Genomic DNA, 16,251 nt, shown 5'->3' with positions numbered 1-16,251 from the left:
AGTACAGTCAAATGGGGAATGAGTAGATTGAGCGTTATTCAGTAATGAGATGGTGGAAAGCCATAGACAGTAAAACCTATACTATGTGGAAATATTTGAGTTGTCTTTTCGTGAATTATCTCCAGATAATATTTGTCTTCTTTTGCGGTCCTTTTTCACAGTGTATACGTTTGGTAGGCCGTAAGCTATATTGGTCTGGATGAGCAAAAAGGTATGGTGAACAGGACGTGGAACAACTTTTGTTGTCAAGCCTATCCTTTGGGAACACACAGTCATACCAGATTTTGAGATGTATCTGTTCCAGTCACTATTCATACTCTCTAGTTTCTCTCCACTCCACAAGTTCCATTGCTGAACATTACCAAGATACAATTCAAAGAATCACAGAATGGTTGAGGTTGGAAAGGACCTCTGGAGATCATCTGATGCAGCCCTCTGCTCCAGCAGGGTCAAGCTAGAGCAGCTTGCTCAGGACCACGTCAAGTTGAATTTTAGATATCTCCAAGGATGGAAACTCCACATTTCTGGGAAGTCCATTCCAGTGTTTAACTGTCCTCATAGTGAAGAAGTGTTTTCTTATCCTCAGATGGAATTTCCTGTGTTTCAGTTTGTGCCCATCGTCTCTTGTCCTATCACTGGTCACCACTGAGAAGACTCTGGCCCCATCCTCTTTAGACCCTCTCATCAGGTGTTTATATATGGATAAGATCCTGAGCTTTCTCTTCTCCAGGCTAAACAATCCCAGTATCTCTCAACCTCTTTTCATATGATAGAATACCTGATTTTAAGGGTGAGAGCAAGGAGCACCAGCCTATATCTCAGGGATTCCTGCAGGGAGACCTTTAAGAGCAAAAACTGTTTTGTTTGAAAACCAGCTTCCATACTAGGAGCAGAGAGCTACTTTCCAGTGCTTCCTTGTTTTCACAACTGTGTTTAGACTATTTTTTATTTAAGATAGTAATTTGAAAGAAAAATTATATAAAAAGATACTACATTTTGTTCCTGGCTTATAAATTACCTAAATATCCCTGTAGCAAATTTTGAAAGAGGTTAATCCTGAGACCATATATGACTACTTCTGCTGTTGTAAGTGATAATTTTCATTTCAGTCATACCTACTTCTTTGTTCACACTTAGGAATTCTGTTCCTGTAATGAGATATGATCTCTTCAGGATCATATTTTACAACATTTATCTTTGTCATAGGTGTCGTAAAATATTTTTCTTTTATGTTTTATGAAAATATATGGGTCTGATTAAGCAAGTTAGTATATGCTTAAACTGTTTGTTTCATTCTTTTTCTACTTAAGTAACAGATGTTTTTAAATCAAACTAAATTTACACAAAATACCTATGGTAGCCACTAAAAACGTACTCGTGGTTACTTTTCAAGTATGCTCTTCATTAGATGAATCCTCAGCCTGTATTTGGTGTTCTCTTCACCTTTTCATATCAGCTAATCGGTATAAAAGCTATGTCTCTGCTAGTAAGTTCATTTTCTCAGGCTGTTTCTCATACTGAAATTACAGCCACGTGAGACATCTCCGCAGACTATTATAGGCCTGCTTCATTGAACACTTAAATCTAACTGCCAGGGGCTGTAATTTGCAGTTTCTCATGCGTCTCAGCATTTGGAAGAGCTCTTCAAATCTGCAGTTCTGCAATAGCACGAATATTTTGTTACTTGAACAAAATCACCAAGTTATCACCAAATCAGGCAAGTGATAGCACTGACATAAGGGAGGTAGCAGAAACGCGTGGCCAAGGAGAAAGAGGGAGGCTATGGGAGCAGCATCCTCTGCTTCTGTGGCACGAACCGTGTGGCTCAGCCATGCCCTAAGAATGCATCCTTTATTCCCTAGTAAAATCAAGCCCAAGAGAGAAGCAAGAGATGAGACTTATGGTTTGCCTATTCCAATGCTGAATTGTCCAGTGTCTAAACTTTGCATGGTGAGTATTTAAAAATATTATTTAATACTTTATTAATTATTTATTTTTATTATTTATAATATTTAAAAATCGGAGGTAGGCATCTACATAATTTAGATTCTTTAAAAAGAGAATAGTTTTGTTTGAATTGTGTCTAAAGAAGAAGAGGAATGGGTGGTCAGCTTTGAACTCATAAGAAATCAGGTGACATAGAGGCATTGGAGCAACCACTGTAGCACCTGCTGCTTCAGTACCCTCTTCATTACCTTCCACAAATGATTTGTGAGTGGGCTTGGACACAACCACAATGTCCTTTCTAGAGATTCCTGATAAATCAGCTTTCCCCAGTCAAAAACATTAATCATGCCCCTCTTCTGGAGAGTTTTGTTGAGAATGTAACCTTCCTCTACCCTGAACTGGGGCAGGAGGACCTTCACTCTTCGTTGTTGCATCTTAGTCGAGCCGGCCCATTCTGCTGTTTTTTCACATGTGAGGGTGCTTTAAGCTGTTAAGGTGTATTAGGGATGGGGGGAGAGGGTGGGATGACAGGGCAATCAGAAAAAGACATAAAGATCAAAGAGATCTAGCTCTGAAGTATACAGGGATAATGCAGCCCAGTTTTCATTTATACTGGAACACTGTTACAGCAGTTATCTGCAAGAGGCATTCCCATTTTGATAAAAATAAACTCACTGGATTAATGACTTTTTAATTCATGTATCTTGAGCTCAGTTTAATTCAGAGCAGCTTGAAAAACACAAGATAGAAAATACAAATTATATTTTATGTCACTCTTTTTCAGGAGGGGTATTTTCTCAAAAAACAATAAAATTTTGATAGCTTCAAATCAGCTAAATTCTTTAAAGGTAAACAAAAGAGATTTCCATTATAATTCTGTATTTAGACTGATAAGTGACAAAATCATTGAATGTTATCGGGCAATGATTAACAGGCTACAATTTTTAATACTCTGCTTTCGTTTTGTACATAGTCCCCTTCTCTACTTTTGCTGAGGCAAAGACTGCAATGACATTAGGCACCCAAAGTGGAGTCCCACTATAAGAAGAGTCTTCTGGAAGTTGTTCTCATAGTTTGTGTATGTATCTTTGGTTTTTGTTTTGGGTTTTTTTTTTTTTTTTATTCCAGAAACAAACAGAAAGAAACACATATGTCACTACTCTGAGAAAGTACTTAGACTTGATAAACGATACTATAATAAAGGGAAGGAAAAGATAAAAGGTATAGTTTTTCCCCATTGTTTTCTGACTGTGCTGGAGTAATGCTAAAATATTGCTCTGTTTGCAGCCCCTTATGAGAAAAGAAAGGGTATTACCTGTTCTAGGCCAGTAAAGTTCTCGCAGGCAGCTTCAGGAAGAAGAGTGAACATGCTTAGTTCATATTAAAGTGTAGAAGTTCTAGCACTTTAATTTGCAGTTCTTCCTATAATAACCAATTTAAAATAACTTTCTTGAAACATCATCTGCACTGGCTTTCTCTCATTCTGCAACACATGAAATATATTAAGAAGAAAATACAGAAATGATCACCCTAGTTGCAATTGATTTCAATATTGGGATTAGAATTTGGTCCAGAAACTATTATTTATTCTAGCCATGCGTTTAATGTACTTGTAGTTCTTAGGTCTTCCTCTCTTGTAGTTGTAGTCTCAAACAATCTATCCAATTTAGAAGTGCAAAACCTACTTTCATATTTTTACTGGTGTCAAGTAACTTTACTTACAATTTCCTCACTAATTCATTCTTTTTTTCTGACATGTCAGATAACAAAACTTATGCATGAATATGTATGAGAAAGTCACTTGGAAAAAAAGATAAATTAGATATATTAAATGTGAACCAAACTTGGTGAATGACATAAGGGAGAGAAAGAAAAATTGTCTCTACCACTTATTTTTCTTCAGCACAAACATTGTCCTGGTGACCAACAGTAGCAAAAGAAGATTCCTCAAATTCAGTCCTGAAAGCAGAATATTTTCAAAACAGCTTTTTAGTTGTAAAATCCCTAATAAAAGCAGTGCATACACTCAGAGACTCTGACACAATCAGGATTTCAGTCACACAAGAGCCACATCTGATGTGAAGCACTAGAAACAAATACCCAGTTATTTACCTGGAGAGATGTTGCACTCTCATGTTCCAGTTAAAGGACAGTGTTTTGACTTGCTTAAACAGAGAGCAGGAAAGCTCCTATCTGCTTTTAAAAGGAGACAGATATCCTATTTCCATCCCCCCCCCCCCAACTATTGCCCATACTGTACCTTGTTCAGTCTGAAATATGTTTCCTTCCTTAGTGTCTTCTTGAATTCTACTGCCTGCTTTCCTTTAAAGTATATAGCATTGACCAGCTCAAGTACAGTGGAGGGGCTGACACATCCAGTAGTACACAAGTCTTTGGTTTTACCTTTAAAGTAAAGAATTAAGGTGAATTATTACTTTGTTCAGACAATTAGCTGCTTTTGAGTGTTAATAATTATTTCTATAAATCTGAAAAGTACTATAATGCTTTCAAACAAATAACAAAAAGTTTTGTAGTGCTGTTAAAACCAGGAACTCAGAGTATGTTTGTACTTCCTGCATTTACTTCCTGTTGAGGAAAAAAATGCAGTAAATATTTAATATATAAAAATTTTACAACCCTTGGAAGAAAGAGAGGTGGCAACTAAAATTCGGATACAATATTCCCAACTGACTCTGGTGCAAATCAAAAAATCTGCATATATTCTTACCTCTTGTTTCATTTTCCATCCAGAAGTTAATCTTCTCTCTGATTTCTTCTTTAGTGTATTTAAAATCAATTGCCTCCAGTTCTGCTCCATAGAATTTCTTTGCAGAATCCAAATATTGCTGAAAAGGAGAAAAGACAGAAGATTATCACAACAGGATAACTTTTATAAGATCAATAATTGCATGACTTCAAGATAATTCCATATAGTACATCAAAAAGAATGGAATGAGTAAAAAAGGCATATAAAAAGAATCTTTTGTATTAAGCAAGCAGTTTTTAGAGAGAGACTATTTGAACAAATCATATTTATAAATGTAGTTTTCTATATTTTCAAGCTATACTGAGCAGTTGAAATCTCTCATCACTCTCTTCACAGGCAAAGATATCTAAGGCCAAAAACTAGTGAATTTCTTGAAGTTTAGATATCATTGTAACACTGCCTGCTCAGTCCCCTCTCCTCTTCTCTTTGCCCCCTCGCCTTGAAAATAAAAAAGGTTATCCTATTTCACAAAAAATAGTCAGAATGGATAACATCATGATGACAAATTGATGGACAGAAAGACGGATAGATAGATAGATAGATGTGTGGATTTATACAGAGTAAAACTTGTATTTTGTGTTAAGTATAGAATTTTTCCAGGGAGCTGAGCACCTGTTTTTTACCTTAAAAGCAAAGTTTGGGAAGGACAATAAAATCCTGACTTGAAAAGAGAAAGCTAAAACTGTACTATTTGCTAACAGTACACTTACACTTTAAGTCTGATTTCCTGAGGAAATAATTTGTATGTGATTACATTGCCAGGACTGTCAGTGTTCCACAAGATAACTTTTGAAGTGACCAATTACACTTAAATTAGACTTACTGACAAGAGTCTCAAAGATGCTGCTTTCATCTAAGCCTCGTTTAAAAAGGCAAGTGGAAAGCAGAGAGAGACTAGACTGTGATACAAAGGTGGCAGAGTGAGTTCCATCGTTTTTTAGAAACAAAAAAGCCATCAGCGGAGAAAAAAGGCTTCTCTAGTCACAGGGCCACCCCACTTTGTTCCTTAAGTAGAAAGCACACAGCAAGTGCCTGTTCTACTAGACACGGAGCGGGCACTGCAAGGATATATTGATGGTGATTAATGCTGCAACAGTTTCTGGAATGCCCTTGGCAAGCTGTTGCTGTACATCAGTTTCTTTATGTAAAAGTTTTTAAGTCCTGATTTCCCACTGTTCTGCTGTTTCCAATGTCTAATTGCAAGCAACTGAACAGAAAGGCTCCCTCACCACAAGAGCTGTGGCGTGCAGTCTTCAGATAGCTCATCCTGACTTTGCCATTTTGTTTCATTTCCCATCGTATTTTATACAGAAAGAAATTCTGCTGAGCTCCTAACTCCCAGTAGCTGTTAAAATAGACATTAAGGCAGCTTACCTGGAGGAACTGAGAAGTAATTTCTCCAAAGCGCCTTTTGGCAATCGTGAGAGAAGAATTTGTGTTGAGTTCACTGATTGCTGCTAACACAGCCTGGAACTGAGAATGGACACCTCCAGCTTCTTCACGCTTCAAAAAGAAAATAGAAGTTTCTTAGTAGGCTTGTTCTTCCCTATGCAAAGCTAGATCTGAGGTTGAATAATGATGTCCCTGTGTATGAGAAGCTTGACTGCACCCAGTTTTACTAGAAACAGAAATAAACACATCCGAACACCATCTCTAACTACATGAAGATTCCTCGTCAGGCCCACGATACCCCACTCCCAAGTGATTTATATCCTACAGTGGTCACTCTGCACGTGCTCTGAGCAAAAGTCTGCTGGCTTAGTGCCTGGAAGGAGCAAGCTCCAATATGGTTTTGGCATGCCCTGTAGACACACCTTTACAGATGGTAATTTACACACTTATCACCTTCTAGATCAATGCTACTGCTTTGGTAATAAGCCTGTAATGAGAAGGCTTAGCTTTGAAACGTGAATTTCACAAGGCCTCTTAAATAAATAACGAAAGAACAATAATAAGCAGGTCTGAGACTCTAAACGGAGACGCTGCTCAGCCATGCCATGCTTTCTGATTAAGTGATGGTTTACAGAGAAAAAGGCTGACACACCAGCATCTGTTGCTTCATCTTAGCTGCAACTGTTTTACCTTTTGAGAAAGATATTTGATTCCTTGGTTTGTACTATTCAAAACTTCATTGAAATGAAATACCTGCAATGTAAATGTTGGTTGAATGCAGCTAAGCATGACAGTATCTCAAAGCTAAAACAAATATTGCATCTCTATCCCAAAATTCAGTCAACCACAGTAAGTAGGGAAAGCCTGGTTCTTTCTTTAGTCTGAGATCCTTTCAAGTGGACATTAAGCTTTCATAGATGTTGAGCTTATGAAACTTTGAAATATTTCTTCTTGGGAAAGAACATGTTGAGCATTGAGGGAAGACAGAAGATCACATCAGATGGAACCACCACTTCTGAGCCCTGGACTGCTCGGCAATATGTCCAGCAAAACTTCATTGAACAAGCAGATACTGTGATAGAGTTTAGTTTGAAGTAGTTTGATATTAGTAATAGTGCAAGGGGAGGGGTTGAAAAAGTTACATGTATGCTTGTGGATCAGACCTTTGGATGACTAGGAACTATATTAGACTCTACTGTTAGCCAAGAGAGCACCTTTCCCTTTACAGAGTAAAGGAAACCCACCTTCTCAATCTGTTTGAATGTGTTGCCCCTGGCACCAAGGAGGACCATCCCAAAGGCAGCTGAAAGACTTAATGGGGAGAAGAAGATATTTTCATTTCTTTTTATTTTGCTGAGCTCTTTGAAAAAGTCCAGACAAACTTGGTATTTGCTGCACTGAGAGAGCACATAAAGATGTTGCTAAAGCCTAGAACAAGGGAAACAAAGACTTAATCTTCCTTTGCTAAGCCTAGATACCTTGATAGAGCTTAGGAAGGCTTCCTTGAGTAGCTTATTAGGATAGCCCAGTGCGTCACTGAAGATTCCTGATTGCTAGGTCTGGGATTTCATAGTGAACTTCAAATTGAAACAACTCATCTAAAAATCATCTTCCTGCATGGCAAGAGAAATAAATTTTCAGAAACAGTATTCTGAGTTTAGCTGTCTCTTCAGCTCAATCAGTAGTCATAGGTTTGTTACTTGACCCTAACCTAGTGCTATCCCTGCCTGCTGTCTCACAGTCTCAGTTCCTTTTATGGCCTGGGCTTTCTTGCCTCAGGTTCTCTAGGCATAATATTTATTAATTACACTCCTAGACCATACCACAATCCATCTCTCTCTCTAAAAACTGTATGTATGTTAATCACATTACCTCAGACATTATATCCTTCTAAGGATGGTTGTTCAAAAATTTTTCTACAGAAAACTGAACTACAGAAAGGTTAACTTTAAGATTGTCGAGAAAGGCACATTGTGTATTAGTGGCAAATTTCAGTCACTTTTCGTTATGTCATCTGCAGCTTTAATATTTTTTTCCAGATATATGTCAGTTATGATCACAATTATTACTAACAGGTGATTGACTGTTTTGCAAGATTCTTCTCATTCTTAGACCTAGGACTGAGTGCCAGCTCTTTTCTTCAAATATCTTCTTGCAGTAAGGTGATGTAGAGGCATCTGTCCCTTAGCAATTTAGTTCAGCATTTCAGAGTTTCCAGATATTCTAAGTCCCTTTATTCAGACTCCTACCAAGTCTGAATGTCTTTCTCTACATATATAGAACATTATTTCCCCCATTTCAAAGGAAGAGTTAAATTATCAATATAAATATTATAAATACTGAATGGTATAGAAGTATTATGCTCTTATAAATTACCAATCTAGAAAAAAAAAAGTGGGAAATGGTTTGTTCTTTACCTCTTTTAGAAACACACTTGGTAAAACCACTGTAAGGGTTAAGCATAGCTTCATGATACAGCCTAAACATCTTAATGTAGTCCAAACCATTGCACTGCATCTTGGCAAAAGTGCTCACTTCCTCAAGATGTGTTATATAGGATAGATCTGTGCTAAGCAGACTAGTACATCTTTGATGTACATATTAATCTTTCGGTGTTTCCTAATCATATCAAAAAAATACAGAAGTTATAATTAAAGCTCAAGGAGATATTTACCTTCTCTTCAGGACTGTTGATGTTGACTCACCTGCTGAGCTTGATGTCAGGATTCCTGGAGCTCTTGCCACTTCCAGTAGCAACATTATTTTCATTCATGATGATTCACATACCTGTCTGTTGCAAACACTTAGTATAATTAGGAGAGCTCTTGTGGAATCTTGAATTTTTCCTTATCCCTAGGAACTGAGAAAGAAGTCACAATTTTAAATGCATACCCAGTTCTAAAAGAATTCTATCATGTTTATAAGTCACCTAAAATTGCTAGAAATGAAGGCATTTCCAGGGTTTTTTTTTTAAACCTTTAAAAAGAAATGCTGCAATCCCTGATCAATGTCACTACTAGAAATAACATCACTGACTGCAAGTACATTTGTTTTTCTAATTAAAATTAATTATTTTCCCTCTGCAGGTGGTGTTGCACAGTAGCAAGGTAAAGAAAAATATAAAACATAAAAGTACCTATTTGGCCAACAGCAACATGAGACTGTGGTTCCTGAAGCGATGTGGCTCTTCCCTTTGCCTGCTCCAGTTCTGCGCATCTGAAGACTTCTTTCACAAAGATCTCTTCAGGGAATTTTCCCTACACAATTTTCTCTTTTACAACTAGAAATTTTGTGCTTAAAGGAAAAGAGGAATTTAGCCTTTTTTTTGAATGTCCATCAAAATATATACAAATAGTGTCTTACTTTGGCTTGTGTGACATCCAGGAATCCTAGAAGAATGGTCATGGTGCATACACAGAATGGCTGTGGCAGATGTGTGCATTAGGTCTGCTGCAACTGAGCACTTGGCAGTGCTGCCATAGAGATTGAATGCATTCCTATCAATCACAGAGCATGTGCAACTAACTCTCGCACATCGGTGATGTTATGCTACTTGCAGAGGTACTACAGAGTTAGAGGCTCCTCACGCACCATTTGCACTTCTTCAGGTTTTCCAGATAATATGACTGTTCTGGTCCTCTGCTGGGAATTCCAGATCTTCCTGCTGTCAGTACCTTTTGTGGCACGAGGGGACAACATACAGATAAACTGTCTCTGTCCACATAATCTTCTTGCAAAGCCTTGCCTTCTACAAGTGTGTCTGCAGGAAACCTGGTTGTGTTTTGTCCAGGCAGGTTTTCCACAGGACACTGCTCTATCAGCTAAGGCTGGCCCAGGACTTCTCCTCATTTTTATCAGTGATTTGGAAAAATCCATTCTCTATCTCCTGCTGCTTCAGCAAGGCATAGGCAGCAGGGACAAAGCAACGTCGTTATAAAAAACAGTATATTTCTGGGGTTATTATCCTGAAAAAAGGTCTTCCTTCATGTTTAGGTTGATATAGTGTGTGAGTGGGCAGCCATAGAGTATTTTTTTGATTGTTCAACACTGGAGCAAGAAAAATTTCCAAAGTGTGTTTTGCTTTCCTGAACTCTGCTCAGAAAGTTGCTGCTCTCCACACAGTCTCTCCAAAACTCAGTTCCAGAGTCTTTTCATTATATTGTATCCTAAAGGAAAGCCCAGAGCAGAACAGAGTAGATGCTGTTCCTTTTCTTGCAATAGTAGGTTTTCTTCTTCATTAGTACTTTTGTCGTTAATCATAACACATTCAGAGGAAAAAAGGTTATAGAAAATAAGAATGGAAAGTGTGTAAATAGGAGCAGCAAGGTACAACAACATTAAACCAGATTAGTATTTAGTCTGCTCCTAGAACAGAGGAAAGGAATTTTTTTTCAGGCAGTACATCACCACAAAATATTTCTCTTTCACGAATGCTGGCAATTTTGAATCAAAATTAATGTAGTGAATGGGAAATGACAGCCCTGGAGCACAATTAATTATATGTTTTAGGCACAGTTATGTGTGCTAGACCCATAATTTCTCTCAAGTTTCATTCTTCTATATATGAATTTGTCAAGTTGAGGTCCAAGTTACCTACCATGCTAAAAGAGAGAAGTACTATATTCTTAGTAGTGTAAGAGGTTTCTGAATGTTCTCAGCCTTTGTCTTTACTGAGTTATAAAAACAAGTTTGTTTGTTGCTGTTTGCTATGTCTTTAGGTACTTCCATTTTTTTCTCCCTTTAGAGTTACCCTGAAGATTAACTTTCACTCCATCACTCCATTCAGTGGAGGTTTTGTTTTACACAGACCATTTTCCATCAGTGGTTATATTATAATTAGAGAAATAGTTGGATTATCATTAATTCCCAGAAAGGGATACTTTTCGCAGCTCTTAAAATCTCTTCCTTTGATACTTTCTGCTCTTCTAGGTTAGTAAAATGCAGGTTAGAGATAATGAGAAAGATAAGAAGATAGAATCTAGACAAGAAAAATCTGTGCAGAGGCAAAAAGGCAGTGTTTAAGTAAAGGCCAAGAAATAAAGAGCTCAGATTTCTAAGGAAAATTTATTTTACACAAGCAAAGCTTTCTGATGAGAAGTTTTGGGAAGCATTGCAGTATTTTATTTAAGCAGATTGAAATATCTCCTGCACTGTAGGGTGCAGTACACAGATGTCTGGTGGGAAAGGCAAAGATATAGTTCATCCTGCTTTTGGATAGGGAAATGGACGAGGACCCGCAGCATCCATGCCAGACCTAACTTTCTGTGATTCTCTTCTTTTTGCTCTTCAAATAATGCAAAGACTCATTGCTGGATAGAGAAAAATGAAGAGAACTGAAGAAGATTTTAGTAATCTCAAGCTCAGGAGACTCTGTTTATTACTCTCCAAGGATGAGCCTCATAACAATGAAGGATAAGTTTTTTTTGTTTTTTTGTTTTGTTTTGTTTTTTTTTTTTTTTTTTTTTTGAAAGGTTACAAAAAACTAATTCCTGGGATGAATTGTGTGGAGGAAAGGTAGAGGAAGATGAAAAAGCTCTGCAAGTACAAAGGAAGTGGTAGACTTCATTTCAGATGCTTAGAATACTTCTGAGAGCATAAAGATTTCAACAACAGTCCTATTAGCTCTGGTGGTCAAATGCTTACCACAGTAAAGTTGTTTTCAGGCACTGAGGAGCAAGTCACCCACTGAGCTTCCTCCTATCCCTATGATTGCCAAGTTCCTTACATTTGTACTTGACTGTAAGTAGTATCATGTCATCATAGGTCAAGTACCTTCACCTGCAAGTTTTGTTCACTACTGTTTACCTGTTTGCGATCAATTTGGTTTAGAGTCTCCAACATTTCCTATGCTCACCAGGGAAATTTCTACTTGTGTTTCTGATGGTTTGGGGGCCAAGGACAAAGGAATGAAGACTCCTGTATGTACACTGTAAAGCAGGAGAAGTTCTGATGGCACAGTCGGGATGAGTATAGAAAGCCAGAACAAGGAACAAGACCATTCAGTGGTGCAAATCAGCAAGTGCATTTCACAGCAAGAAGTAATCACTCATTCTGTACAGAGCAGACCATCAGTAGGTCCCTTGCAATTATTTTCTGCTGAAAATGGATAAACTGCCTTAAGCCTAGATGGCTATAGATCTCCCTTGGTTTTATTTCTCTGTTTTCAGCCATACTCTCCCCTTTCTTTCACAGTATCTGCAGGATTCAGCAGGTAAGCAGAATCATATGGTGCAATCAGGTGTCAAAGTCAAGCCTGACAGCGGTTGTCACGTTCCTTTCCTCTTAACAAATGCACATTCTGCTACCACTCAGGCTGCTCAGTTGGTAATTAAAAAGTACTTGATGAGTCTGAGGATGCCCATGAATAAAGACACTATTGGATAATTAGGGTTGTTGAACAGCAAGAACAGCATGAGGACTCCAGTGATTCTCACTCAGTCGAAGACTAAGGGGGTCTAACCTATTTGTAGCCATCTGATAAGTAAGCATCATAAAAAATAGAAGACTTCATGCATCCTGTCAGAGAAATTAGAGTGATAAAACATCTCTGGTGACACACAACAACTCTAGTATGACAGAAAAACACCTCTTGCAGTTGATGAAGTGGCTCATATGAACACCACAAAGTCTACTATTATCTCCTGTGACTTGCAGGCCATATGAGCCAAGAACCTAGTGAACAGCAGATACCACTTTCTGAACTGCAGTAAAGTCTGCTGACTTTCCAATGCTGAACTTACTGGCAATGCAGTGTAAGAATTGATGGTTTCAACTTTACAAAGCTGCAGAGTTCCCCTTATTCAGTGGGTGCCTCATGTTGTTCATTTAACTGGACAAGGGGAAGGTGAGGTCAGCATTTCTTTCCTCCACCTGAAGTTCTTCCTGCACCAGAATTTTTTCCATTCTTTCAGTGGAACCCTTTACTCTCCAGAGAGAGTTAAATTCTACACAAAGCAGGAGCCAGAAATTTTTTAGCTTTGGTTCACTCATCTTTACTGACTACTGAAAAAAACTCTAGCATAGGAAATTTCATTTGCGAGGAAGAGTGCCTGCATGTGCCTTCTCAATTGGCATCAACAAGGAAAGGGATTATGGCCAGGTGCAGATCAATATCTCTGGATGGTCATGCCAGCTTTATACTGCCAGCTAATCTGAACTTACTGGTTGATCTCATTTACAGCATCATGGGATATCACTCCTCTGTGGTAATTTACGTCATTTTCTAGGCCAGGCCTTCCTACCAAACAACAAATTCAATATATTTGAAAACCACACAAGATAGAGACAATAACAACTATTCATATCCTATCTAGCATATCCTATGTAGCATATACATTTAAATTTCTTTTTCATCTCAATGGACAGCTTTTCATGTCAGACAGCATTTTGAGAGTGCCGTTATAAAGATACTACTAAAAGACTTTGCATTTTTAAAAAGGAAGCTTGGTTTTCATATTGGTTAGCCACCAAAAAAGACAATAAAGTTTTTTGTTCAACAGAGCTGTTGTTAAAAATCTTTGAAAATGCAAAAAACATTCTTTTTCATTACTAAATTTATTTCTATTAATGTAGTGACTGGTTACATTTTTTTATGATTAAATTTATTCCTGAATGGAAATGTTGCTGAGATAAAATATCAATTCTGACTTTCCGCTTTGAGAGATGCCTATACTAACACTTCAGATGCCAAGAAAATAGATCATGGCACTCAAATGCTGCCTTTATAGAGCAGTGACAGGATTTTGGCATTCCAAATCAGACAGCAGTCAATAGCTGATCTTTCAGTTGTCTCTTAGCACATCAACCCTTGGTATTTTCCTTGCTGAAGCCATGATAATCCTTCAAACTAGTGATTCTGCAACCCAGAAAATGATGAAAACCCAGAGCAAAAGTTTCAAATTGAACAAGTATCATAATTCTGAATGTACTTTGGGGTACTCCAACTGACAGAAATGGAAATTATACATGTTTATTCACTTGTGATTTCTTATCACTTAAATATTTCTCCTTAGAATCCTCGTGCTTTTTTACATTTTATTGAGGATATTGGAGAACAATGGACTTTTTCATCACAAGTACTTAATGTTTTAACACTAACAGAGGCATAAGTAATGTCACAGAGCAAGGTATATGTTCAAAGAATTTGGGAATACCACAAGAGTTTATACAATGTTAGTTAAAATGAATTTTTTTTGATGATTTTCCTAACATTTTGCAGAACACAACACATTTGGTACAGATTTATGTTCATTTTCACATTGTTCTTGGGTTTGGATGGTAAAAGACAAAGGGCTGCTTGGGCACATTTTGTGTCTGAAGAAGTGGGAGAGACCTATTGTAAATTTTACATTCAGCCATCAGATACATTCTACATGGTGTGCCGTCTCCTTGTTCTGTGGTTCTGGTACCTGAGCATGGAAAGTACAATGGATAGGGAATGGTTTCAGAACAGAACGACCTGATAACAAAATCAGTTGTCCATATGGTAAAAGAAGTTTCCAAAAATAACATGGATGGTAACGGGATGAAAAATCTGCTCTCACCAACAACTCTTGTAATAACTCCAAACAGATATAGTGAGCAAATCTGTTTTTTAATGACTTTCGTGTAGCCATTACTTAGTTTTGGAAATCACAGTATGTGGCTGGAAGGGACCTTGATTGTCTAGGGCATCTGCTGCCCTAAGGCAGGATCAACGATGTCTACATTATAGTTAATGGATGTTTGTTCAACCTGTTTTTAGAAGCTTCTAGACAAGGAGTTTCCAAATCTCTGTTACATTTCAGCACTTTATTGTCCCCAGCTTTTAACTTATGCCTATCATAAATCATCCTATCTATAAATTAGAACAGTTATACCCAGCCATCTTTAAACTTTGAGATATGCTGCTGGCCAAGTTAGGCAGATATTTGTTAGGTAAATTATTCCTCACACAGGATGTGGTTTTGGGGAGTGTTTCATCAATTGTAAAATGTAATTACTGTAGATGTACTCATAACCAAAAATTCATCATTATGCTAATCACACTATTCTTCTCAGTGTGGGTATTGCTGGCAACTTCAACCAAATATGGACTTGGAAACCTGAAACATCCTTCAGAACTGCATAGTTTTCTCAGTCCTGGACGTTGAAGCTAATTGTTCTTCCTCATTCCCTTGACCATCTTCAAATCATGATTTCCATAGCTGCCAAATTATGCACTTGCATGATAGTCAATATATTATTTGCATAATAATTAGTGTGAGGATACTCTCACCAATCCTTACAGCTAGTAAAATCAGATGTATTGTGATCCAAAATGAAATGTGGAGCCAATATTGTTAACAACTGAATTATTGACACCAAAATAAAATCTGAAAACAGCCTTTCCAAGCTGCCCAGCCCTGTAAGGAACTGACAGATATATAATTTGAAAACATGATGTCAAATCTTCAACTGATGTAAACCGATGCAGGTCCACCAGAGATGAGAATTTGTTTTAGTGAGAGAAGGCTCTTCTTCAGGCCATGGAATGATATGGGTGTACAAGCAATATGTTTTTCTTATCCCACCACAGAATGTATGTAATATATCATTTAATCACTACATGGTTCAAATTCCCTGTCTGCTCTTGGGATAGCCAAGAACTACTGACCTACCTTGAAAATATGGTTCTTACTTCACTCCCCATTTCCGTTTTTGGAGTTGAACTGATCTTTGCAGTTGATAAAGTTGCTGCTTTCATATGATTCTGGATAAAATTTGGCCACCTTTTTATTTCTGGCCTATGAGCCACACCAAATACTTGTGTCCCAGGGGGTTGCAAACATCTGAATATCATCTAATATGGAACATATGACCAGTATCACTTGCCAGCAATCTTCACAAAACAAGGTGTTTTTACTAAACAGAAAAAGATACTAGCGAAAAGATGACTTTAAAGCAATGTGCTTCCATGAATCATTATTGCATGAAGAACAGACAAAGTAAGTGGAAGTTTCCATCTAGCCCTGCAATTTTGGCTTTGCGTGGTTTTTGAACACGAACAGGAATACCGCTGACAATACATAACATCCAATAGCTATTGTATTTGTCCTTGAACATATATGTGAAAACTATTCACATCTTGATTATTACTTTTAGTGAATATGCATGCTACTCAAGCT

At 37.5% G+C, this 16,251-nt stretch overlaps 1 protein-coding gene across 1 annotated transcript; it reads right to left on the bottom strand.

Annotated features, from left to right (window-relative positions):
• Nucleotides 1-81: 81 nt before the first annotated feature.
• LOC134136608 (leukocyte elastase inhibitor-like) lies at nt 82-7,517 on the bottom strand. Its single transcript, XM_062568522.1, is given in 12 exon segments — nt 82-195; nt 2,038-2,267; nt 2,270-2,431; nt 3,259-3,327; nt 3,330-3,369; nt 3,371-3,430; nt 4,208-4,350; nt 4,676-4,793; nt 6,089-6,217; nt 6,797-6,859; nt 7,351-7,487; nt 7,490-7,517. Coding segments are annotated over 12 exon segments (1,293 nt in total).
• Between the last annotated feature and the right edge of the window lie 8,734 nt (nt 7,518-16,251).

The sequence above is a fragment of the Rhea pennata genome, chromosome 2, assembly GCF_028389875.1.
Source record: "Rhea pennata isolate bPtePen1 chromosome 2, bPtePen1.pri, whole genome shotgun sequence".
In the NCBI taxonomy this organism is placed as follows: domain Eukaryota; kingdom Metazoa; phylum Chordata; class Aves; order Rheiformes; family Rheidae; genus Rhea; species Rhea pennata.
Note: the sequence above shows the minus strand (reverse complement) of the source record. Positions and strands in the feature narration are given on the sequence as shown.